Here is a 27876-nt window from a genome sequence, read left to right as displayed (position 1 = left end):
CACAGTATCAGGGGTGTGGGGTGAACAGAAACCTATATCATACAGGCATTTCTAAAAAAGAAACTGGCACAAACATGGAGAAACATGTAAGCAAGTAACAAGAACCAGTGTGCTGCCAAGGGAAGGCCTGAGGGGGCCATTTTTTGTCTCTGTGGGCAGCAACCATTTAAGCCTTCCCTCCTCCACAGAAAGTCCTACATCTTCCTACCTGAGCACGTCATTCCTTAAAAATATTTAAGCCTGCTCCATTCCATTTTTCTTTACTGTGTCCATTTAGATATAAAGGGATAGGAGGAGATGTTGCTTAGGAGTTATTCTGATGCAGTCTCCGCCCCCAGGTTTTTCTATGCCCTGCGAAATCCTAGCAGTGCCCCCTTCATCCAATCCTGGCCCCACACGTCACCCCTGGCTGTCGCCCAATAAAAAGCCCCCTCACCCCCCCTTCGCTCTCTCTGGGCTCTCAGCTCCCCTGTCTCAGATCTCACCCCCTTCTCTCCCCCCGTGGTCAGGTAGTGGGGACGGCCATTGCCGGCTGGCCCCACGTGGTCTGAACCAACCCCCCCCATCCTATAATAAAGATTTGTGTACCCCTTTGCTCTGGACATCCACTCTCTTCTCCGCGGTGCAGCCCGACACCAGACCGCCACAACAACATTACATATGTTCCTAGGGGCCCATGACTGTAGTTATTTTTGTTTGCGCTAGATGGCTAACATGCAGGTGGACTACAAATACTGTCTGGGAAGATGGTGTCAGAGTTAACAATAGAACTAGGAAGTCTGGATTAGGGCAGATAGTAGCTTTCAAACTTGAAGAAAATATATAAATACAATGAATTGTTTATCATATCAATCTGACCTAGGGCCCATATCTATTCATATTTAACACAGCAGCCTGTGTAACTTCTAAGTTCCTTTGGAAAGTGGGGCTGTCCCGACCATTGCTACTTATCGTGAGGGCAAGGTCCTGGAGAGGCCCTCAGAAGGGCTTGTGATGACATTCCTGATGGAACTGGCCAGTGATGGTGGAGAGAACGGTCTATTATAGGTCTAGGCCCATAACATCTATGGGGAAGTCCATGGATTCCCTTACTAGGGCCCACGTGATGGGGTGGCCTGGTAGTGATAAAAAATTCCATTATTAAGTGAGACAGTCTCTTGACCTTTTTCAGCTTTTGTAGTCCTTTCTTTATTTGAGGAGCTTAGGCTTTCTCCCAGTTCATATATGCTTTTCTCTCTCTCGCTCTCTCAATCTCAATCTCTCTCTCTCTCTCAATCTCAATCTCTCTCTCTCTCTCAATCTCTCCCCCCAATCTCTCTCATCTTCCCACCAGTGTTATTGCTAGCCTCAAATACCTCCTTTAATGATTTCTTTTAGTACCTAACTTGAAATCTTTTCATCTCTTTGGGAGATTTCAAATGTCTTCTCTGATAACTTTAACATTGACCCTCATTTTCTTGATGCTGTTTATTGCTAATTCTTCCCCTCAAAGTCCATGGTCAGTCATTCCCTTGCAAATGACCTGAACTCAAAATCTAGTTTCTAGAGCTGGGCCTAGAAATCACTGTACTTGGGAAACTGGTGCTAAATCCAGAATGGAGCTGCTGACTGGTGAAATGGTTACTTTCACTTATAAGAATGGATTGAAAGACTCCTTCAGCTTTTCCTGTGGACAAAGTTGAATTATTTATCTTAGTGAGCTGACTATGCTTTGAGATTTCAAAGACCAGTAGACAAATAACATTCATTTAGAAATTATAGCTGAAAATCTGATGTCTTTAAATTTGTGATTATAGTGGGTTACACTGTTGTAGGATTACAGGGTATAATTCCACACCCACCACCAAAGTTCTGTGTCAAGATGCACCCATCCCTCAAAGATAGCCACCATAATTCTCACAAGTTTAAGAAACAGCTCCTTGCTTCTGTTTTTTTTTTTCTTTTTTTCTTCCTTTTGGAAGTTCATGCATATCAGTTCTCTAAATTCAACATATGAGTGAAACCATCCCATAGATGTCATTCATCTCTAAGCATCCTCCAGGTGCATCCTTTTTATCCCAAAGGACACAATATCATCTTTTTTGATTGCAGAGTGGTATCCCAAGGAATATATATCCTATGTCTTCTTTAGCCAATCACCTGTTGATGGGGCTTTAGGCTGCTTCTACTCTTTGGCTGCTGTGAATGATGCACCTGTGAACATGTTCTTTTGGATAAGTGTTTGTCTGTTCTTAAGGTAGTGCCTTAGACTGGGTTGTAAGGTAATTCCAATGTTATTTGTTTAAGGACTCTCCATACTGTCTTCCTGCCCCATATTTCCCTATATATCTTGACTCATAAATTACAAACCCAGCATTGTCAATCCCCAGCCAACATCTTAGCAGATGTTATTGTATTGCTAATGAGAGTTAAAAACCAGTTGTTGCATCTTAAGCTTTACAGTCAGACTCTGACATTTATTTCTTGTCTTTCTCTAGAGTTCTTGTGTTGAGAAAATTTCTGGCACAGCAAATCAACGCCTTAAGATCTTATTTGGCAGCGAGATTTCATATATAACCACAGTCCTTGATCTTTCAGCTGTCATTCATTCTTATAGCTCCCCTGAGTTATGGACCTCCTAGAAGTTAAAGAATCAAAAGACTGACATAAACCTTTAAATCATAACAACAGATTCCAAGTCACTCTGATTTGCTCCAGCTGAAGCAGTATATTTAAATCCCCCCTCCCCCCACTGAATGTCACACCAAGGGCTAGGCATTATCCAGAGTGACAGTCATTCCTCACCCTGGCTGAAAAAGGTCTTATGTGCTTTGGTGTCTTTCTCTCCAGTATTTCCTTTCGCGCGTTACACCACAGTACTCCAACTTATTTGAACCCCCTCCCCCCAGACATGTTCACATATATGTCAGCTCAGATCCTAGGTCTTTTCTCTTTTTTTATGTTTTTTTGTCTATATTTATTTATTTTCCCTTTTGTTGTCCTTGTTTTTTGTTTTTATTGTTGTTGTTATTGATGTCATTCTTAGATAGTACAGAGAGAAATGGAGAGAGGAGGGGAAGACAGAGAGGGAGAGAGAAAGACAGACACCTGCAGACCTGCTTCACCTCCTGTGAAGTGACTCTCCTGCAGGTGGGGAGCCGGGGGCTCGAACTGGGATCCTTACTCCTGTCCTCGGGCTTTGTGCCACTGTGCTTAACCCGCTGCGCTACCGCCCAATTCCCTTCTAGGTCTTTTCTTCCTTTGGACCCCCTTCGTGGAAATTTCTCTAACCGAGCTACTTCAAAATGTAGTTGGTATTTTAGGTCCATGTGGTGGCTCACCCAGTTGAAAGCACATATTGCTGTCCGTGAAAACCAGTGTTCAAACTGCTGCCCCTACCTGTGGAGGCGGAAGAGGAGGGGGGTGGGAGTTTCATAAGCAGTGCTTACAGCTGCTTCTTCACTTTCCTTTTCTTTCTTTCTTTCTTTCTTTCTTTCTTTCTTTCTTTCTTTCTTTCTTTCCTTCTTTCTTTTTCTTCTTTCTTTCTTTCCTTCCTTCTTTCTTTCTTCCTCTCTTTCTCAGATAGGACAGAGAGAAATTGAGAGAGATGGTGAGATAGAGGGAGAGAGGGAGAGAAAGATAGACACCTGAAGACTTGCTTCACTGCTCTCCTGCAGGTGTGTAGCTGGGGCTAGAATCCTGATCCTTGTGCTTGGTGATTTATGTGCTTAACAAGGGGCACCACTGCCCAGTGTGCCCTCTTGTGCTCTCTCTCTCTCTCTCTCTTTGTCTCCCTCTGTCTCTGCCTTTCTTAATTTTTTTCTTTCTATCTTTCTTTCTCCTCCTTTCCTTTTTTCCCCCTTCTTATCCTCTATTCAAAAAAAGGCTGATGGAAATACTGGAATTGTGCAGGCACATGTGTGAAATCCTTAGCAATTACCCTGGTAGCAATACATAGAAATACGGGGAAATGGTTTAACTGGTAGAATATTGAACTCTCATGTCCACGGTTTCTGGTTTGATCCTCAGCATTGCATATGCCATTGTAATTATCAGGCTTTCTCTTCTCTCTCTCTCTACCTCTATCTCTCTCCCTCACCCACTCATCTTACTTTCTCCCTCTCTCTCCTTCTCTCTGCCTCAAGTAAAAGTCTCTCTCACACACACAATAAGTCAATTTAATCTTTAAATGAGAAAATGTCTTAAAGTTAGGGGTCCTGGCACATCAGGTTAAGAGCACATAGTACTAAGCACAAGGACCTGCTCAAGGATCGGGTTTCAAGTCCTTCTCTCCACCTGCAGGGAATGGGCGGGGTCACTTCACAAACCTCGAAGCAGGTGTGGTGTCTATCTTTCTCTTCCTCCCTCTATCTCCCCACTCCCTTTCATTTCTCTGTATCCAGTAAAAATGGGGGAGAGAATGGCCACCAGGAGCAGTGAGTGCACAATGCTGGCACCAGTGATAACCCTGGAGGGGGGAAGCCCAAAGGGGCGGAGAAGGGTTGTGGCATACCTGGCGGCACACATGTTACCATATAAATGGTTCCAGGTTCAAGATCCCAGTCCCCACCTACCTACATGGGGAAAGCTTCAGTAGCATTCTTACCTTCAAATAAGTAAATAAATAAATAAGCAAACGAATAAACCTAACCGTCCATTCTCACTCGGTATTGACTGCTCCTTCTCTATGATGCTTATCTATGCACAGTTTTTTTTATTTTTATATTTTGTAAAGTCTTTTTCCAACTACTATATATTTCCACTGTTTTTTTTTTTCCACTTATGTATTCAAAGCATAAAGAACTGCAACTTGGCCTCTTGGTGAATGGTAAACATGTTAACTTCACATAATATCATTCTTACAAGTAGTTAATTAAAAGGGTACCAGAAAAACCTCTCTTTTTAAACTGGATTTGACGGGTGACTCGCGTTGACGCCGGTGGGGGCGGCAGACCTGATTCTACGCTCATGGTGATTCTGAGGTTCTCTCTCTCCCCAGGCTTAGGTATTAACGAGCCACTGGGACATATAGATTTTTACCCAAACGGAGGAAAAAAACAGCCTGGCTGTCCTAAAACAATTTTTTCAGGTATAAACATTGTATTTTTGAGCACATTGTGTATGACTCTAAGTCACATCTCTTCAGAGGCTGCTAGTGGCTATTTCCCGGGGTTATGAATGAAAGGTGTCAAAGGACAGATTCAAGGGTGGGAGTTGATAGCATAATGGTTATGCAAAAGGACTCCCCTGCCTGAGGCTCTGAAATCCCAGGTCTAATTCCCCACACCACCATACACCAGAGCTGAGCAGTGCTCTGGTTAAAAAAAAAAAAAAAAAAAAAAAAGGTTCCATGATCTTACTGACCATATTAAATATTATGGGAGATCATAAGTCATTAGAGAAGTAGGCTTAGCAAGGTTTATGAAATATGTATGTCAATTTGGTCTCGGGATTAAATCTTTATTATTACAATACTGTACAGAGAAAGATTCAGAAGTTTTTTTAGTTGCTTATTTTGCATATGTATATGGCTAAGTAATTACTCCAGGAATGGAGTAATTTGACAAATTTAGAGCCCTAATAAGAAATATTCTCAGTCTATCAGGGTAACTGACCAAGATTAAGAATGTTAGTCACTGTAGGGAAGTAGTTTCACAGGTGGTGAAGCAGGTCTGCAGGTGTCTATCTTTATCTCCCGCCCCCCCCACCCCCCCTTCTTCCCCTACTCTCTCCATTTCTCTCTGTCCTAGCCAACAACAATGACATCAGTAATAACGACAAGAAAACAACAAGGATAACAAAAGGGAATAAATAAATATTTTTTTAAAAAGAATGTTAGTCAAAGGGACAAAGATGTGAAAATTTGGGAAAAGGAAAACAGTGAAGTTTTCATGTCAGCTTCCTCTATAAGTTAATACTGTAATTGGCTGGAAATGGTAGGAGTGTGGTGGTCACCAGAGAGATGTATACACTAGCTGTTCAATTACTGAAAGGAAACATTTTTGCTGTTAACTACGTAGAATGATTCTTAGAAATCTCATGTAAAGGACACACTAATATGTTTTTATTGGTGTCACTTGTTAATAGTTGCTAGAAATAAAGTTGCGTATTGTGATTGACAATTTGATATTTTGAAAATACATAGTGTTAAGTAGAACTTTTAAGTTTTATAACTTACTTGAACGTGTCTTAATACATTCATGATTCTTTTGCTTAATTTATAAACCTTAAGGCATTGAATTTATTAAATGTGATCACCAGAGGGCAGTTTACTTGTTCATGGCAACTCTGGAAACAAAGTGCAATTTTATTTCCTTTCCTTGTGCTTCCTACAATGATTACAAGATTGGCTTATGCATGGACTGTGAAGGCTTTAGTGATGGTTTTAAGAAAAAATCATGTCCTAAGCTAGGTAAGAGAGATTGTTATTATTTTTATAATTCTTTGTGGAACTGAATGACACTATTTTCTATAGAAAACTTTAATATGCACTTGTAAATTTACTAGCATTTTATGAAAAGTTTATCTGTGAAGTGAAACAACCAAAGGAAATCATTCACTTTTGACTATTTTAAATCTATTTTGCTCAAAGAACTTTCTGTGATGTACATAGCAGGTAGAATTTGATGACCTCCTGGAGGGTACTGTTTTGATAAACAAAAGGGTATTTTCATCTCTTCCTCACTCATAATATCTTCCTTATAATCACTTCAAGAAAGAAACTTGCACAATCTTAGTGACCCTAAATGTTTGTTATAAGTGGTGCAGCAGGTCTGTAGGTGTCTATCTTTCTCTCTCCCTCTCTATCTTCTCCTGCTCTCTCAATTTCTCTTTATCCTATGGGAAAAAATTAAAAAGTATGGCTACAGGAGCAGTGGATTTATAGTGTAGGCACCAAGCCCCAGTGATAACCCTGGAAGAAACAAACAAAAAATACACCAACCAAACAAAAAAAACTATTATATCTTCTAGAAATGCGTGCTTTCTTTTTCTTTCCTGCCTTCTTTCTTTCTTTTTTTTCCCTTCTTTCTCTTTCTTTACCCCTTTCCTCCCTCCCTCCTTCCCTCCCTGCCTTCCTCCTTCCCTTCCTCCCTCCCTTCCTTCCCTCCCTCCCTCCCTTCCTCCCTTCCTCCCTTCCTTCCTTCCTTCCTTCCTTCCTTCCTTCCTTCCTTCCTTCCTTTCTTCCTTCCTTCCTCTTTCCCTCCCTGCCTTTCCTTCCTCCCTCCATTACTTCCTCCCTCCCTACTTCCCTTCTTTCCTCCCTCCCTCCCTCCCTCCCTCCCTCCCTTCTTTCCTTCCTTGCTTTTTCTTTGTCATCAGAGTTATCAATGGAGTTCAGTGCCTGCACAACAAATCCACCACTCCTGGTGGTGATTTTCCCCCCTTTTTCTTTATTTGTTTTTAAATTTGAAAGGACAATAGAAATTGTTAAGGGAAGGATAGATAGATGCCTGCAGCAATGCTTCAACACCTCTGAAGCATTCCCCATGCAGGGGGAAACTGAGACTCGAGCTAGGGCCAATGAGCATGGTTATCTGTGCATTCTACCAGACCCCCTAGCAATATTTTCAAAGTTTAAGAACTTTAGTAAGTTGAGTAGAGATTACAAAGCTCAAATTAAACAACCTCCTTAAGCATTTGCTGCAGGATATTTATGTTAATGTATACAGAGAAAGGCATGTGCTATGCTAGTCAGACTCTGCCAGACTTCAAAGCTCCTAGACATTTTTTGCTCACCACAAAATACCTTGTAGTATTTATTCATTGTCTTCAGAACTCACACTGAGTATGACTTCCTTGGTGCCATCATTTCTTCTATAAATGAGAATGTTATTAGACTGCAGAATCTGATTACTTCAGGGCACAAGGTAAAGTTAGTTCTCACCCTCTGAATCCTCAGCGTAGTATTTTTCCTTCCGTATTTCAAATCTCATATTTGGAGGTGGCAACATAGGACCAGAAAGTAGGATGGACCTTGAGTGTGTATGCATATAGTGTATTTTCTTCATGGCTACAAAACATATGTATCTGCCATTATGCTATACTGTACATAGTATATGCGACATACACACAGATCCTATCTTTATGGACCTAAATATCTCCACCTATGTGTGATCTAGCTTTGTAAGCCTGACCTTTCTATATGAATTTGGGTGTGCGCTTAGAGGGCTTGATTGTGTGTTCAGGATTTACCTAACTAGTTTATTTCTGTTGAATTTATTAAAGAATTCATTTAATTATCTAAATTCAAAATATAATGTTGTAGTAAACATTGATTGGCATAGCAGGTTGTGGCTTGATAAGATTTTCATGGGGATGGGTTTATTTACGAATCTTGAGCTTAAGGGTTGCCATTGTTATTAGAATCTGAAATTGTTTGATAAATGATTTTGCACAATACAATTCATGTATTGTTATGGTTTACTAGTTTTATAATTATTCCTTCTTTAATTCTTTCAGTGGTTTGAAAGTTGTGTGTGCTATTTGAAGGAAGTCTAATTTTAATGTTTTTTTTTTCTTTTTCTTCCAAATCTCAGGTTATCAAGCTGAGCTGTGGAAAGATATCTTAATAGAAAAAAGAGAAAGGTCACTTAGGACCACTGTCTTTTTGGATACTACTGGTACAAAGCCATTCTGTAGTAAGTTGTTAGCATTTTTTTTAAGTTGTTAGCACTAAAAACAAATAAAAATAATCTTCCTAGCCACTTAAATTGTGTTATGTACTGTCAAGGTACACTGAAGGCTGTCAGAACCAATAGCAGTTGTGTGTATGTGTACTTGCTTTCTCTCTCTTTCTTTCTTCCTTCCTTCCTTCCTTCCTTCCTTCTTTTTTTTTGTTATTTATTATCCCTTTTGTTGCCCTTGTTGTTTTGTTGTTTTTGTTGTTGTTGAATAGGACAGAGTAATGGAGAGAGGAGTCAGAGAGGGAGACAGAGAGGAGACAGAGAGGGAGAGAGAAAGACAGACACCTGCAGACCTGCTTCACCGCCTGTGAAGCGACTCCCTGCAGGTGGGGAGCCGGGGGCTCGAACCGGGATCCTCATGTCAGTCCTTGAGCTTTGCGCCACATGAGCTTAACCGCTGCAGTACCATCTGCCCCCCTAATTATGTTTTCTTTTTCCTCCAGGGTTATTGCTGGGCTCAGTGCCTGCACCATGAATCCACTACTCCTGGAGGCCATTTTTCCCCCCTTTTGTTGCCCTTGTTGTTGTAGCCTTGTTGTAGCTATTATTATTGCCATTGTTGATGTTGTTCGTTGTTGGATAGGACATACAGAAATGGAGAGAGGAGGGGAAGACAGAGAGGGGGAGAGAAAGACAGACACCTGCAGACCTGCTTCACCGCCTGTGAAGCGACTTCCCTGCAGGTGGGGAGCCGGGGGCTTGAACCAGGATCCTTATGCTGGTCCTTGAGCTTTGCACCACATGAGCTTAACCTGCTGTGCTACCACCCAACCCCCCGTTTCTTTCTTTCTTTCTTTCTTTCTTTCTTTCTTTCTTTCTTTCTTTCTTTCTTCCTTCCTTCCTTCCTTCCTTCCTTCCTTCCTCTCTCTCTCTCTCTCTCCTCTCCCTCTCTCTCTCTCTCTCTTTCTTTCTTTCTTTCTTTCTTTCTTTCTTTCTTTCTTTCTTTCTTTCTTTCTTTCTTTCTTTCTTTCTTTTGCCTCTAGGGTTATTGCTGGGGCTTGGTGCTGCACCATGAATCCACTGCTCCTGGAGGCCGCCCTTCCCATCTTGTTGCCCTTGTAGTTGTTATTGCCACTGTCGTCATAGCCGTTGTGCCTGCTGGACAGGACAGAGAGAAATCGAGAGAGGAGGGGAAGACAGAGAAGAAGAGAAAGACAGACACCTGCAGACCTGCTTCACCGCCTGTGAAGCGACTCCCCTGCAGGTGTCTATCTTTCTCCTCTCCTCCCTGCTAGAACCAGGATCCTCACTTGGGTCCTGAGCTTCCAGCCACATGCATTTAACCCATGGTGCTCCCGTCCTGTCCCTTATGTGTATTTTCAAAGGAACCATGGATGTATGAACACTTATTGTGAAAAATGAACGTGTAAAATTATGCATGGTGACTGTTTCTCAGTCATCCTCACTGGGGGGTTTAATAGTTTGCAGTGCAGTCACTGACCCGTGGTACAGCTTTTATCTCCCTGTGAACATGAACATTTTCTGCAGAATATTTTCATCTACAACCCAGGCTCTCTTCAGCCCCTCCCCCCTCCTACCCTGGACTTCTTTTCTTTCATGCAATACACCATGATCAGTCCAAGTGTCACTTGATAGCCTTCCTTCCCCTCCTTATTTATTTCTTTGCCTTCAGGGTTATTGCTGGGCTGGCGCCTGCACTATGAATCCACTGCTCCTGGAGGCCATTTTTTCCCCCTTTTGTTGCCCTTGTTGTTTAACGTTGTTGTTCTTTTTTTTTTTTTTCCCCCTCCGGGGTTATTGCCTGCACCATGCAGCCACTGACCCTGGAGGCCATTTTTTTCCCTTTTTTGTTACCTTGGTTGTTTTACCATTGTTGTGCTCATTATTATTATCGTTGTTATTGATGTCGTCATTGTTGGATAGAACAGAGAGAAATGGAGAGAGGAGGGGAAGACAGAAAGGGGGAGAGAAAGACAGACACCTGCAGACCTGCTTCACCGCCTGTGAAGCGACTCCCCTGCAGGTGGGGAGCTGGGGGCTCGAACCCAGATTCTTATGCCTGTCCTTGCACTTCACACCATATGTGCGCTTAACTCTCTGAGCCACTGTCCTGCCCCCTCCCTATGTATTAACTTCACTTATAAGTGAGATCATTCTGTATTTATCCTTCCTTCTTTTTTTTCTTATCTCATTTAACATAATGATGAAAAGTTCCACCCTAGATGACACATAGGAGATGACTTCTTCATTTCTTTTGCACATTCAGGTGTCTCAGTGCTCTGCTTCTCACATTCAGCCAAAACTATCCAGTAGACATCTTTCCCCTTCTTATTTACTTCACTGAGTAAAATCACCTCCACTTCTATTTTATCCCAAAGACATAATATCCTTTTTTTTCTTTTAATCTCATTTATTTATTTATTATCAGGTAAAGACAGAGTGAAACTGAGAGGGAAGGGGGATAGAGATAGGGAAAGTGACACAGAGAGAGACCTACAGCCCTGCTTCAACAGTCATGAAGCTCTCTCAATATATGTAGAGACCAGGGGCTTGAACCCTGGTCCTTGTGCTCTGTAATGTGTGCCCTTAACCAGGTGTGTCACCACCTAACCCCAAGACATGATAACATGATATATTTTTAAATTGAAGAGCAGTGTTCCATTGAATATATATCCCATACTTTTTTTTCTTCCTTTCTGTTACTTTTTTAAAAAATTTTTCTTTTTTAAAATTTTATTTATTCCCTTTTGTTGCCCTTGTTGTTTTTTTATTGTTGTAGTTATTATTGTTGTTGTTGTCATTGTTGGATAGGACAGAGAGAAATGGAGAGAGGAGGGGAAGACAGAGAGGAGGAGAGAAAGACAGACACCTGCAGACCTGCTTCACCACCTGTGAAGCGACTCCTCTGCAGGTGGGGAGCCGGGGCTCGAACCGGGATCCTTATGCTGGTCCTTGTGCTTTGCGCCACCTGCGCTTAACCCGCTGCGCTACAGCCCCACTCCCTTTTTGTTTGTTTTTTAAAAATATTTTATTTATTTTATTTTTGAGAGAAATACAGAGAGAGAGGGAGAGAGAGATATACACAGAGAGAAACCCCAGAGCACTGCTCAGCTCTGGCTTATGGTGGTGCAGAGGATTGAACCTGAGACTTTGGAGCCTCAGGCATGAGAGTCTATTTGCATAACCATTATGCTATCTCCCCTACCCTCTTTCTGTTCTCAATGCAATTTGTTGGATGAGCGCAGAATGTGAGAATGTGAGCTCAGGATGGTGGTGGCTTCTTAGTTGCTTAGTCTGTACCATATTCATGGTTGATGCTAGTGTTGCCAGGATACTTCTACAGAGAAGTTGCTGCCTGCCTTGTTTGGAAAAGTAAGATTGACCTACCTTCTGTTGGTTCATGAAGCATGAGCGAATGGAGACAAGCGATTCTCTGTGAAGATTCCCTCCATACGCCTCATCAATTTCAGCTAAGCTTTTCTTATGGAATTTTCACAGTTTCAGTCTTTTAAAATGTATTGAGGCTTGCTTTCTCTCCTCAAATCTGGTCTGCTCTTGAGTGTTCCATACGCTGTTAAGAAGAATGTGCGGACTGTTTGGGGTGTGGAGTGTTACGTACATAAATATTACGGATCTGCAGTCTAATGAACCATGTAAGCTCGCCGTTTAGTCTTGGGTTTTCTCTCTAGATGGACTCTCCGTTAATATAAGTGAGGGCCAAAATCCTCCAGCTTCAACTGTCTTGAGTTGTTGCGGTAAAGTTGCTCTTTCTGCTTTTGAGTTCATGCTCAGTGTCCAAGCTCATTTTCAAGGGATCCAGGGTTTCAGTTATGCTTGTAATGTTTTTTTTTCCCTTCCAGGGTTATCACTGGGGCTCAGTGTCTGCACTGTTCCTGGCAGCCATGTTTTAGATTTTTTTTGACTAGGACTGAGAAATTGATAGGGGAGGGAAAGATAGAGAGGAAGGAAGACAGACACCTGCAGACTTGCTTAACAGTTTGTGAAGTGACCCTCCGCCCCTTGCAGGTGGGGAAACCTGGGGCTACAACTGGCCACTGAATAAAGCAGGGAAACTGAGAAGGGAGGGAACATAGGGAGGGAATGAGACAGAGAGATAGCTACCCTCTTGCTTCACTCCTTGTGAAGTGCCCCCCCTGCAGGAGGGGAGCCGCTAGGACCATGATCCTTGTTTGGGTCCCTGAAATTTGTATTATGTATGCTTAATCCAGTGTGCTACCGCCTGGCCCCTGAGCTTAGAATTTTAACATCTCTTCTGTCTCTTGGTCTTTGCAGTCTTTAACATGAGAATGAAGCTTTATTGCCTAGTGGATTGTAAACCCATAATGTGTATGCACTTGCAGAAGGAAGTGAGCTTGTTCTCTGATGTGTCCATATTTCATGCTGTCACAAGTCTTCTGAGCAAGTCTGAACCTGTCTTTTTTGCAGAATGGGGAGTGGATGTTAACGCCTAATAATCTATAGAGAGCAGGGCAGCCATTTCAGAATAATGCTGAAACTTATTTTAATTTCAAATTAAGGACCACTCTATCACTTGTGTTATAAATTAATGAAGCCAATTATAAATGCAGTCCCTTACTTGAGGTATTTCTAAATGACTAAATTTCAGAACAAGGAATACCACTGAACAAGAAATAATTACTGGCGCTTTAACAGGCACATGTAACCATCACCAGGCATGCATTGCTTCAAAGAACAGGCTCTGAGGAGTGAGGGGGAGTGAGGGGCTGGAGAAAGCCTTGGAGTCCTGGCTCCTGATAATGTAAAAGCTCTCAGGTTTTGAGAGTGTTCCACAAAGAGCTTTCACAGGGGGATGAGAAATGGTGCCGACTGCTGCACTATAACCCGTTAGTTAACTCCCTTGGTAAAAATGATAAAAAACTATCACCGTGCATAATTTTGCACATGCACTTCTCACATGAACTGTTCATGCATCCATGGTCCCCTAGAAGACACACACACACACACACACACACACACACACACACACACACACACGTATTCTAGAAGACATGGTACTTGGAAAAACTTATAGTCAGAACTTTGCATAGTCTAGACAGGGTGAGGAACATCTCTAAGTAAACAAGTGCCAAGAGGAACTAGTCACTTGGTTAAGAAGGATTGACAGAGTCTAGAGAGTAGATGTATGGGCTAGGAAGATAGCATAATGTTTATGCAAAGAGACTCAGGCCTGAGGCTCCCAGGTTCAGTCCCCTACATCACCATGAGTCAGAGCTGAGAGAGAAAAGAAAGAAAGAGAGGGAGAGAGCTAGAGAGAGAGAGAGAGAAAGAGAAGAAATAAAGTAGGACTACTCTGCCACATCACCATGAGTCAGAGCTGAGAGAGAAAAGAAAGAGAGGGAGAGAGAGAGAGAGAGAGAGAGAAAAGAAATAAAGTACATCTACTCTGCCATAAATGTGGAAAATGTCTGATTAAAAATAAATTATTTCAAACGGGCCCAAAGATGCACCTGGTTGAGTGTATATGTTACAATGTGCAAGAATCCAGTTTTTTACATTTTTATTTATAAAACAAATATTGACAAGATTATAGGATAAGAGGCGTGCATTTCCACACAATTCCCACCCCGAGAGCTCCATATCCCACCCCCTCCCCTGATAGCTTTCCCATTCTCTATCCCTCTGGGAGCATGGACCCAGGGTCACTGTGGGTTGCAGAAGGTGGAAGGTCTGGCTTCTGTAATTGCTTCCCCGCTGAACATGGGTGTTGACTGGTCGGTCCATACTCCCAGCCTGTCTCTCTCTTTCCCTAGTGGGGCAGGGCTCTGGGGAGACAGGGCTCCAGGACACCTTTTTGGGGTTGTTTGCCCAGGGAAGTCTGGTTGGCATCTGAAACCTGGTGGCTGAAAAAGTGTTAAGATATAAAGCAGAACAAATTGTTGACTAATCGTGAACTTAAAGGCAAGAATATTGCAGGTGAAGATTTGGGGTCTCCATTTTGGAAAAAGCTAGTAGGTCTATTTTAGGTCTATTCCAAGGGGCCCATGACTTAATTTTTGCCTGAGCCTGACATCTGATCTGCAGGTGGACTCAGGTTATTCTCTGGGGAGATGGTGTCATGGTTGGAAAAAGGACTTCGAAAGCCGGATCACGGAAGAGAGTAGCTCCCAAATTTGGGAAAAGTATATTAATAATGTTAACTATAAACCCTATTGATTTGATCTGGGCACCATATTCCACACAGGAGCCTGTGTAACCTCTGCATCCTTGTAGGTCTGAGCTCACATTCTGTAGTCACGGCTAGGAACATTCCAGGCTGCACTAATTTCAGGACCCATCTCCCTTGGGTAGTTGGTAGATTAAGTTGTCCAACTCCCTTTGGAGAATGGAACATTCCCTATCATTGTTGATCCACATTGAGGGCAAAGGAATCAGGTTCAAACCCCTGGTTCCCACCTGCAGAGGAAAAGCTTTGAAAGTAGCGAAGCAGTGCTGCAATTGTTACACTGTCTCTTTCCCTCTCTATCACCCACTTCTCTCTAGATTTCTCTACCCAATAAATATATAAAGATAACAGTAATTTAAAAAATCATTTCAATATATTTGTTTTTCCATATATATATATATATATATACATATATACATATTCCACTTTAATGATGGGCTAGTGGTTTACCAAAGAGTTGTGACAAATCATTACAATCCCTTTTCTCCCTATGATTTGTGTCTTCAAGATACTCTACCCCAATGTAGGTCCTTTTCCCTCATGGGGTCGCAGGAACCCAGAGCCCCTCTATCCCATCCCCTTCTACCTTTCTCCAGACTCCTTTTCTTTGATGCAATACAGTGGACTCAATCAGAGCTTCACCCTGTGTTTTCCCTTACTTACCTGCTTCCTGGTTTCCATCTGTGAGTTAGATAATCCAGTACTTGTTCTAGAGATGGGGGGATGGCTTATGGTGGTGCTGGAGATTGAACCTGGGACCTCAGAGCCTCAGGTATGAGCCTTTTGCATCACCAGAAAGTACCTCATTTTATAAGAATCACAGCAAAATAGAAAAGTTGACCATAGACTGGAGCTCCAATACCCAAGGTGTTGGAAACACCCAAAAATAGGTTAGGAAATCATTTGGTCTGACCCTACTGTAATAACTACTGTGACATCATGCTACTGAAAACTTATTAAATTTCATAGTCGTTTCTAAATTGTCAGTTAAGTGGAGAATCATATCTGTTAAGCATACTCAGTAGAACCATTAACCCACTAGATAGGCAACATTATCATATTGCCTTAGATATATAAAAATTAGAGTTTGCAGACTAAGCAGCATTCACTACTTGACCTTCCTCATAACCACAACAGACCTTTTCTTTCTTAACTTGCAACAGTAGTTAAAACAGAATAACAATTAAATGATATTAGCCATTTACCAGAGAAGTGCTTTTTCCTGTTACTTGAATAGTGTATGTATTACATCATATACATTCTACACACATACACATCTGGCACATGTTTAAATACAATGCTAAAAATATTGTGAATTGCAATCTATATTTTTGTTTTGTAGCCTATTATTTTGTTCTCAGTATCATCGTTCTGAATAAAACTATGAAAGATGGCTATATTAAATTTAAATTATTAAATCAACTTGGGATGGTTGAAGAACCTAGACTTTATGAGTAAGTATAATTTAGTAATTTTTTTCATAAATTAAATATTCATTATCTTGAACATCTTATTTCTGAATATAGAAATAGTGTAACTTTTCTATGCAGAGTCTTAGGATGTTAACTCTTAAGGGAATCTCAGATTAGAGACTATTCTATATAATAATAAATGCTGATTTAATTATTTTCTTCTGTGGAGACTAGCTTTTCATATTATGTAACTAAAAACTAAAAGAGAGGAAGGTACCCTTTGTTGGGCATTACACCAGCTCCCCCTGCTCCATGCTGCATTGCAGATGCTATGGTCTATTTACATAATCATTGTTTTGTCTGAGACCCACCCTGCCTGCAGGGTACTGGTTTATCCCATTGGTTAGAACCTTCACAACAGCTGCCATGGAAGCTTGCTACCTTCTGGCTCTGTGCTCTTTTCTTTTCTCCACCCCCTCTCCTAGCCATTTCCTTTTCTGATTTGCCACTTCCGGTCTCTAAGATACAGAGGCATTGTCTCTGATCAATAAAGGCATTGCATTGCGTTCACACTCAGCCACGAGTTCCTGGTCTCTTCTCTCTCCTGCGTTGCTGAGAAAGCAGCAGGCCAGGCTGGCTCTGGTCGAGTTCTCTCCAACCCAGAGAGCATGTGCCCGGGAAGAAACACCGCCTCACGCTAGCCCAGAAACCCTTGTTTATTTTAGCTATCTCTATAATGTTCTCCCTATCTCTAGTTTTCAGAAAAGGTCCTATTCACAATGAGGTGAATAAATGTATGGTGATTTACATAAATAAAGGGACCCACTGAGGTTGATAACATGTATGCTTTAGTGAGTAAGCTACCTGCCAACTCCTTAGTGCTGGACTTAAAGGCACAAGGTACCACATATTATCTCCAGCATCCCATGTGCCTGGGTGATGCTATGGTTCTCTCCCCCCCTTTTTTTAACTATCAGGGTTATTTCTGGGTCTCCATGTCTGTAAAATGGATCCACATTCATGGCTTCCTTTTTATTTGAAAAAATGCACTTTACTTTATTGGGTAGGGCAGAGAGAAATTGAATGGGGAGGGAGAACAGAGATGGAGAGAGACAGAAAGACAGCTGAAGTACTTACTTCACCACTTGTGAAGCTTCCCACACTGCAGGTGGGAGTGTGGGCTGAACCTGATTCCTTCCCTATGCCAACATGTGTGCTTATACCAGGTATACACCATTCGGCTCTAATAAATCCTTATTAAAATAGAAATAAAATAATGGGGCCCAATTTCAACATTTTAGAGAATCACTCTCAGCTCCACTAGTCTTTGAAAATACTAGGAGACAGATTATTTATCCTTAGTATCCTATATAATTTTTAAAATAATTCTGCATGTGTGAACTATGTATATTTTGTTACATAAAATACTTTTCTCATGTAATTTTGTGTTTAATAAATTTGAAAACTAGTAGTTTTTTTTTAGGTGGAGGGAGAAATAAGATAATGATAAAGTAAACTAGAAGTTTTATTTTAGGTGCAGGGAAAATAATATAATGGTTAAGCAAAGAGCTCTAAGGTTCCAGGTTCAATCCCTTGTACTACCATAAACCAGAGCTGAACAGTGCTCTGACAAAGGAATTCTACTTATAAATACTACTTTTAAAAAGTATTTTTGGATTGGATATCTCAGATATTTTAAATTATCCATTCAATTTACAAATATTTGACAAGATGCCAAGAACAACACAAGATTATTATTTGCATCACTCATCTATGTATGGAAGTGTGATCGTTATTTGATCATCTACATGGAAAAAATTCGGAGGCTCCAGCTGGCCGGGCTAGCTTCACGGGTGGGTAACAGAGACTCAAGGACACACGGCTGGGCAGGGAAGCTGTATTTTTTATTCAGGAACAACGATTCATAAACTAAACCAAACTAATCACCAAACAAAACTCTGCTGCCTCTTTCCCCCACGGCGGCGCCAAGCACTCTCGAACTCTGGAACTCTCTCAGGGTTCCTTGGGGCGGGGACAAGCGGGCCCGCAAAAACTAGCAGGACTGAACCAATTTTCTTGGCAGGGGGAGAGCTAGAACAACCCAATGTAAAGCATACAACAATTCCCCCTTTTCTTTTTAACTAAATGACTACAGTATCAAGGGTGTGGGGTGAACAGAAACCTATATCGTACAGGCATTTAAAAAAAAAGAAGCTGGCACAAACATGGAGAAACATGTAAGCAAGTAACAAGAACCAGTGTGCTGCCAAGGGAAGGCCTGAGGGGGCCATCTTTTTTGCCTCTGTGGGCTAAACTTTATCAGCTTAAAAAAAACATTTCTTGCCTCTGGGGGGCATACTTGCCTCGACAGGCATTTGTATGGGGGTGGGGAATGGCTTAGAGTCCCAAAGGCAGCTGGCTGCAATTTACTTACTATGAAACAAAACTTGTTATTAGCATAACCACAGCACAATCTAAAATTTCTAATAGAGAAGGAATTTGAGACTTTTAGATATAAACAACATCTTTTTAACTTTTTGTTACACCCATTTAAGATGGAGACACACCCTAGGTGTGCACAGGAAAGGAAACCTTAGGCATGAGAATAATTAGCATAGCCATTGTGCAATCTACCATTTCTAATAGAGAAGGTAATTGAGAGTTTTATATATCAACAAGTCTATTTAACCTTTTGTTATACCCATTCAAGATGGAGACACACCCTAGGTGTGTGCAGGTCTTGTTTAGACCAACTTAGTTAAAATATATTGATTGTTAACTAATTTTTACCTCAGACTTTAAATGTAAGTTAATTTTATCTTTATGAGAATTACGTTGAAAACCTTTTTCATTTAACTTTGACTAGTAAGAATTTAGCCTTAAAGTTACTGTTTACCAAACTTTAAACACACACATAAACATGGTCATTAATACACAAGGAGAGAAACCTTTGTTACAAAGACATGTCATTTTAAACACGAATTTAAATCTGTACTGTCTTAGTTGTTGGCAGGGGTCACCATCTGGAGGTGGCCTCCCACGCAGCTCCACTTCAAGGAATTGCAGGTTGCAATCTCTGCAAAAATCTCTGTATATTCCAGCTTGTCTGCCTTCAGACCGGAGCTGAGGATCTCGGCCACAGTGCCCAGTTTTGGCAGGGAGCCCGGGAGGTCCGGGAGGTCTGGAATCTGTATAGAATTCATAGCCCAAGGGTGGGCAGGCCAGCCTTTTAGAAGGCGTGGGCCGAGGTGCCCTGGGGTGGTGGCCATGATAGGCCACCACGGCCCTGCCCCATGGCCCTGTCATGTCTGCTGTCCTGCTCACAGTGGCTGAGCAGCGTGGAGGGATCACGCGTCCAGTGTCCTGCGCCATGCGGTGGAGAGCCGGCTCTTGTGGGCTGGCCTCAGGCTCTTGTGTGTTGGCATCGGGCTCCAGTGTGTTGGCATCTGGCTCCAGCGTGTTGGCATCGGGCTCCTGCATGTTGGCATCGGGCTCCAGCGTGTTGGCATCGGGCTCTTGTGTGCTGGTGTCGGGCTCTTGTGTGCTGGTGTCGGGCTCCTGTGTGCTGGCGTCGGCCTCCTGTGGGCTGCGGGGCTGCGGGCATGGTGCACGGGGTTTTCTGGTCACAGCCGGCTGGCTGGCTGCTCCACCAGGTGGAAATGGCAGCTCCGCGCCTTGCCTCTTGCCCTCTGGCTCTTTCTGACTCTGCTGGCTGTTCTGAGTGCGCCCGAGAGAGTGGAAACCACAGAGTGGTCCAGAGATAAATGTTCCAGAAACAGCAAAACAGTCTCATGAAGAAAGGGCAGAGGCCTTTGGAGATCTCTTCACAAGCAGAAGAGAAGGCCATAGTACATAGGTAGCCAAATTGTCTTCACTTATCTGAGAGATGCGCAGGTCAGCCCCGCATTGGGCGCCATTTGTTGTTAAAATTCGGAGGCTCCAGCTGGCTGGGCTAGCTTCACGGGCGGGTAACAGAGACTCGAGGACACATGGCTGGGCAGGGAAGCTGTATTTTTTATTCAGGAACAACGATTCATAAACTAAACCAAACTAATCACCAAACAAAACTCTGCTGCCTCTTTCCCCCGCGGCGGCACCAAGAACTCTCGAACTCTGGAACTCTCTCAGGGTTCCTTGGGGCAGGGACAAGCGGACCCGCGAAAACTAGCAGGACTGAACCAATTTTCTTGGCAGGGGGAGAGCTAGAACAACCCAATGTAAAGCATACACAGAACAACACAAGATTATTATTTGCATCACTCATCTATGTATGGAAGTGTGATAGTTATTTGGTCATCTACATAGAAATATAAGTGATTTATCTAACCCTAGACAAGTATATAATTTAGATGATTAGTGTGACAAGCAAGAGGTTTCACTGCTCCCCACAGTAATCCCCAAAATATTTCTATGTGAGGAAGACTGCATTACTGCTATTAACTTAAATTTATCTAAATTGTCTTAATAAATCACACGTATTTTCTTGATTCTCTTTTTTTCTATAAGATTTGTTTTATCTACATTGTTACAGTTACATCAGTTTGAGAGGTACAACTGCATTTCTCATTACTAAAATGTCAAATATACATTTTTTTTTGTCCAGGAAAAGCACATCATTTTATAAATTTCAGGAAGTCAAGGTTCTTGCTCAGTTTTTGAATGATGTAAATATTTCAAGAATTGGCTTGACCTATTTTCAGAGTTCAAACCATCTGTGTTTCACATGCGGCTACAACATTCATCGCCTCATGTTGAAGTCACTGACCTATCCAGAGAGGTAAGAAAGCTGCCTTTTAATGTCAATAAATTACCTTTTAATCTTGGAATTGTTAATCCCCTAATAAATAATTATGATTTATGTATTTTAATATTTTCTTAGTATGTGTTGTATTAATAACATTTTATATAAGTATTAGTGTATCTAAGAGACGCAATACTCATTTTCAGCATGAGTTTGGGATCATATTATTCAAACAAACCACATACAATCCTAAAAAATGCTTGATGGAATTTAAAAAAAGTGAAATGTCTGTTGTTATTGAATTAAAAAAAAAAGAAGTTATTGAATCGTGCATACATTTACAGAATGGCTGAGGGTCCTTTCACACAGCACTTTAGATAATAGCCAGTGATAGAATACTCTGTGATGAGACACAGTCACAGAACATAGCATTCGGTGCTTCGCAAAGATCTTTCCTTTTCCTTTTACCAAACTTATTACTTTAATTTAGGAAGTGAAAAAAAAAAAACGTTCATTTTCACCTGCTTTATCCAGGGTTCTATGTATATTGGAGATTCAACTCCAAAATATACTAACATAGTGGAACTCTAGAATCTCTAAAATAGCAGTACAAGTAGAATCTTATTCTTAATTTATTTTTGGATAGAAACAGCCAGAAATTGAGAGGGAAGGGGATGATAAAAAGGGAGAGAGACAGAGAGATACCTGCAGCACTGTTTCACCACTCATGAAGCTTTCTTTCTCCCTGCAGCTGGGGGCCAGGGACTCAAACCCAAGTCCTTGCACACTGTAACACCCAGCCCCTAGACTCTTATTCTTTAGTGTTATAGTCACTTGTTTTAGTTTGTCTGATATATAACAAACAACTCCATTCCAGAATAGAAACAAGTGATGTCTTGAGTATAGGAACCACATTCCTGAAGACAATTGATTGGTTCTTACTTTTCTTTCTTTTTTCTTAATATACCGTTTTAAAAAAATAATGTTTATTTATTTACTTATTCCCTTTTGTTGTCCTTGTTGTAATTATTGGAGAAGACAGAGAGAAATGGAGAAAGGAAGGGAAGATGGGTATTACAATGATTTCTGATAACTTTAGAATCTGTCAATTTGGATCCATGACAGTCAGTATCAAGTGAGAACTGATATCAATGGGTTTATGGATTTCTAGAAATCTTTTCTTCTTTAAACAACAGTACCTTTGCTTTTCTTTATTTTCTCACATTTCTATACTTGATTTCCCCATTAGTTTTCTATCAATGTTTAACATATAAAATAAGTTTGGATGAAAAATAACTGGTAATAATGTGACTTCAGTTGAGCTATGTATCAACAGAACTTAAACTTATTTTAATGTAAGTTTTTTGTTTCATAGATTTTTAAATTCATTTCACATGAAATAAAGGAGAGAATATATATATATATACATATATGTATATATATACATACATATATGGGGAGAGAGAGAGAGAAAAAAAAAGAGAGAGAGAGAGAGATATGCAGTGCCTAGAACTCAGGACTCCATGTTTGTAAGATGAGAGTTCTAGAAATCCTAGCCAGGATTTTATAAGGCATTTTATGCCTTTTTTTTTCTATGAGTATATTTTTTTCTATAAGTATATTTAGTAAATTCAAAAGTCAGTAAGTTATATGTAATTACAATGAAAATAATTGTGGGGGGTGAAATTTAGAAACACAAAATGTCCTTTGTTTTTTGTTGAAATACAAAAATATATGAGCCATTCAAATAGAAACATTAGCAACAATTTTCCTGCCCAATCATGCCAAAGGGAGTGAGAGAAAAATGTGATAGAAGAATAAGACAGACATATCTGAGGAACTAGCTGAGAGGATTTAGGAAAAACATCCAAATGAGCTCTGCATTTATTATCTTGAAAATTCAAAACAGAGCTGAGAAGACAACATAATGGTTATGTAAAAGACTTTTCTGTCTGAAGCTGCAAGGTCCCAGGTTCAGTCCCCACCACCACTATAAACCGGAGTTGAGCAGTGTTCTGAGCTCTTTGTCTAGTTCTGTGTATCTCTCTGCGTATCTCTTTCATTAACATAAAATTAATTAATTTAAAAATTCAAAGTTTCTGTTAAGCATAGGAGTAGAAGCTTTATTCCTAATCCTCCAAGCATAAATTTCAATATGAGGTTCTTGCATCACCATATTCCTTTAGTCTCTCTCTCCGTCTCTTTCTCTCTCTCTCTCATTCTCTTTTTCCCTCTAGGGTTATTGCTGGGGTTTGGTGCCTGCACTATGAGTCCACTGCTCCTGGTCGCCATTTGTTTAATTTTTATTTATTTTATTTTTTGGTTAGGACAGAAAGAAATTGAGAGGGGAGGGGAGATAGGGAAAGAGAAAGATGTGAAGCAATCTCCCTGCAGGTGGGGAGCGGGGGCCTTGAACCAGGATCCTTGAGCGGGTACTTGTGCTTCTTAGTAGGTGGCCTTAAACTGGTGTGCCACAGACCACCCCCTCCCCTGCCTTATTCTCCATTAGTACATCTCTGAGGAAAATAATGGTCCTCTTGTAAGTCAAATGAGTGTAAAGTTTGTAGTTTCTCCTTGCTATTTGCATTTAAATTATTCACACTGTTCTGAATAAAGTGTTCTCCCGCATTAATTGGTATAGTCACTAACGGAGACTTTTTATTGGCCGAGCTACTATAGAAATGACTTGAATCTCACACACTGGGGCTCTAAGACAGCAGAGGACAAAGCAGGGTAATCCTTAGGGATAGTCTACCACAGTTGATTTGGGACTCATAAAAGGAATGACCTTGTACTGGAATAAGATGATGGTTTGGTTGAGGGTGAAACATACCCATTCTGTGAACAACATTCAATATTTCCTCAATAAAGTGACACTGGAATTTGAAAAAAAAAAAATTAACTGTTGCATGATGCAACGGTTTCAGTTCTGAGTGTATGTTCAAAGAAAATGAAAACAAATTCTCAGACATCTACTGTTCCATACTTATTGCAACATTATTTACAACAACCAAGATTTAGAAACAGTATAAATGTCTACATATGGATGGATTAAAGACAATGTGGCATTCTTTCGTCACCAAGTTGCAGATGCTATCTTGTTTCCATCCTGACTTCCCTGGGCACTGACTTACCAATCTGTCCTCTCCTGAGTTCATTCCCACTAGGGAAATATAGAGGCAGACTGGGGGTATGGATTGGTCTGCCAATGTTCATGCCCAGCAGAGAAGCAATGACAGAAGCCAGTCCTTCCACCTTCTGCACCCCCAAAATAATTTCGGCCCGTACTCCCAGTGAAGGAGAAAAGATAAAGTGAACATAAACAAAAGGCTCTGAACTCCAAATCCATCAGGATCTGGAAAGAAACGAGGAAAACAGGAAGGACATTTAGAAATAGTAGTAGGTGTGGCATGTAACTTAGATGAAAGAGAAGATGGGAACATTGGAAAGTGGGCAAATACATATAAATATAAATATAGACAGATAGTTATTGAAATAATAGTCAACCTGCATCTGTGACCTTGGGAGAATCACCGTAGCTTCCAATGGTGGGAATGAGGACACTGAACTCTGGTGGCAGGAATAGTGGGGAATTATACCCCTGCTATCATAATTTTGTGGATCAATATTAAATCCATAATAATATTTTTTTTTTAAAATGAAGATATCAGGGTGGGGGAGATAGCATAATGGTTATGCAAACAGACTCTCATGCCTGAGGCTCCAAAGTCCCAGGTTCAAGCCACCGCACCACCATAAGCCAGAGCTGAGCAGGGCTCTGGTGTTTTTCTCTGAGTCTCTCTCTCTCTGCATCTGTCTCAAAAATAAAATGAATAAAATATTTTCAAAAAGAAAATACATTTTAAAAAAGAAGATACGGTATGCAATTACAATGGGACCCTATTCAGTTATGAGAATGAAAATTCTGTTATTTATCACAACAGATGAATCTTGAGGATATTGTGGACATGATATTTGACAGATAAGTCACTTACATATGAAATCTGATAAATGCAAATTCATAGAAACACACTAGATGAGTGAGTACCAGGATTTGGAAGTAGGGAAAAGAAATAAATTAGTTAACACTGCCAGGCTGGAGTAGTGGACTCTGAGACAGACAGACTTACATTAGTTAAGCTTAGAATTATAAGATGGAACAGGTTCTGGGGGGAAGTAATATAGTATGTAGTGATTATAACTAACAATACTCTATTATTTGCTTTAAAGCTGCTAAGAGAGTGTCTTATTCTCTCACATGAAAAAAGGGACAGTTATTATGTGACTTGAAGCGAATATTGACCAACTCTATTGCAGTAATCGTAATCATTTTGTCGTGTTATGAATCTTGATGCATATTCCTTAAGGGGAAAATATTTTGATATAAGATTTCTTAGAACTGTTCTCATAATGATTAGAAGACACAATTTACTTAGGTTTAAATTTTATTTTTATTTGCTGCTACTTTGGTTTTTTGGTTTTTAACAACAGTTTTTAGTTTATTTTATAGAATAGGTGGTTGTACTAGTTGATATAGTAAATTATATTCACCTTGAAGCATTTGGAAATTTTAATTCATGTGTAACCCTACAAATAATTAATAACAACTATAAATATTTTGTCACACCTACGGATAGATCATGCATTTGATTATTTGAATTATATGACCAGTAGACACTTTATGCAGAATCACACAGCTTATTTATTATAATAACATCTAGAATTACTGTTTACACAGATAACAATGTGAGTACAATGTACTTGGAGCTTTGAAACATTAAGGATATGGTTATAAGACTTGTTTTTTTCTTTCTAAGTTAGTGCTTGCCATTCTATTGAGTCAGTTGTGGAATGTTCAATATAAGAGTGACATCAAGGAGGTTGGGCATCAAGTATTCTTCCTTACTACATGGTGTTCACATCTTGATATAGAAGGCTGGAAACATATTGTTCTCTCTGTGACCTTCTCATTTTTTATTGGTGATTTAGTAACGATTGACAAGATCGTAAGATAACAGGAATTTAATTCCATAGTCCTCACCACCTGAATTGCATGTCCCATCCCCTCCATTGGAAGCTTCCCTATTCTTTATTCCTCTGAGAGTATGGACCAGAATTCTTTATGGGGTGCAGAAGGTGAGAGGTCTGGCTTCTGTAATTGTTTTTCTGATGGACATAGGCATTGGCAGTTTGGTCATTTTTTTTTTTTTATTTAAGAAAGTATTAACAAAACCATAGGGTAGGAGGGGTACAATTCCACACAGTTCCCACCACCCATTCTCCATACCCCACCCCCTCCCCTGATAGCCTTCCCATTTTTAGTCACTTCTTATATGAAGGAAAGAAGGAGAAAGGCAAACTGGTGTGCCCACTACTATATTTAACTCACCATTTTCTTAATCATGCTCTGCATAGAATGATATTGCATGCAAATATTTCATTAGTTAAAGAAGAAATAGAGCGAAATCACTGAGATGTGTTAACATTTTAAAAGTAAGCATGATCATAACCTTGTTTTGTGTAAAACCTAAGCAATACCTAGATTATGAAAACATAGTAAATTTATAAAATTTAGATAAAATTGCTTTTCTTTAGGGAAACAAAAAATAACCATGTGGTGGTTTAGCAAAATTATTGACTATCCTTGTTGGCTGAGAGTGCTAACAGATGCTTGGATTAAATGTATACTTTAAGTTTAATTACCTAGATAATTGCTGTAATCATCTAGTTGCCTTTCCAATTTAGACTTGTCCATGCAGATAATGTGCAATTAATGAAAGTTATTGCTGCCAAATTATTGTGGGTGTGAGTTTAAAAAATTTGTTGCAAATTGTGTAGGCACCCACTAAGTAACTAATCACTTCTTTGTAACAAACTAATAGGGCCTGCAACATAGTTCTATCACTGAGTACTACAGATTAAATTTCTCCGGGAGAGACTTTGGGTGGGTAAGATACTCATTCAGTTCCTTTAAATCTTTCCATCTTCCTCTGAGGAGAAGAATATAGGAATCAATCAATAAATGTATTTAAAAATAGAGAGATAAAAAAAAAGATATATTGTAAGTCAAGAATCTGGGCCATGAGATATCCAACCCTATCTCTGCATGTTGGAGAGTTTAAAAAATAGCAGCCATGAGACAGAAGGGGCAGAAGAGTCTGAGGAACAACATTCCCTTTGTCATTACGTACAGTATCTGGAAACAAAGATTTTTCTCTTGGAAAAAAAAAAAAACAGAAGTGCAGAGGTGAGTGATCCCTCAGGACTTCAGATAGCAGACATCCCTACCCTGCTTCATGACTATGACTGCAAACAAGATAGGAGACATTTGTGTCAATCATGGAAACTGTTTGCCCAGTGCAGCTCTCCTTTATTTCCAGCCCCAATCTTGCTGACAACTATTATTTCTAGCTTTGACTTCTCTGGAACATAATATAGATGGAATTATGAAGAGTGGTCTTGTAAGTGTGTCATTTCATACACGCAGAATGTATTCATGGCATTGCTTCTATCAGTGGATAGTTGTTGAATAGTATTTCATTATATTGGTGGGTATAGAACAGTTGATTTTTTTCTCTCCATCCCTTGGGGGGCATATAACATATTCACAGTTACTGATATATATTAAGAAAGTTGTGGTAAAGATGTACACACCATATATGCCTTTATATAAACAGTTTCATTTCTAGATAAAAAAATAGAAGTGGAGTTGGTATGTTGCACCAAAGTAAAAGACTCTAGGGTTAGGTGTGGGGGGGGGGAGGAAGTACAGGTCCAAAAAGGATGACAGAGGACCTAGTGGGGGTTGTATTGTTGTATGGAAAACTGAGAAATGTTATGCATGTACAAACTATTGTATTTACTGGCTGATGTAAAACATTAATCCCCCCAATA

At 40.4% G+C, this 27876-nt stretch overlaps 1 protein-coding gene across 2 annotated transcripts in view; it reads left to right on the top strand.

The window, feature by feature from the left end:
* Window positions 1–27876, top strand: part of LIPI (lipase I) — a 49411-nt gene that overhangs the window by 18993 nt on the left and 2542 nt on the right. For both annotated transcript variants that reach the window (XM_060172143.1, XM_060172142.1), the window contains exons 6-10: window positions 4979–5068; window positions 6212–6391; window positions 8517–8618; window positions 16172–16283; window positions 20845–21018. In XM_060172143.1, coding sequence (XP_060028126.1) covers window positions 4979–5068; window positions 6212–6391; window positions 8517–8618; window positions 16172–16283; window positions 20845–21018 — 658 coding nt within the window. The remainder of the gene's footprint in view (window positions 1–4978; window positions 5069–6211; window positions 6392–8516; window positions 8619–16171; window positions 16284–20844; window positions 21019–27876) is intronic.

Source organism: Erinaceus europaeus, chromosome 14, assembly GCF_950295315.1.
Source record: "Erinaceus europaeus chromosome 14, mEriEur2.1, whole genome shotgun sequence".
Lineage (NCBI taxonomy): Eukaryota > Metazoa > Chordata > Mammalia > Eulipotyphla > Erinaceidae > Erinaceus > Erinaceus europaeus.
The sequence above is the reverse complement of the archived record's forward strand: the minus strand, read 5'-3'. Positions and strand labels throughout refer to the sequence as shown.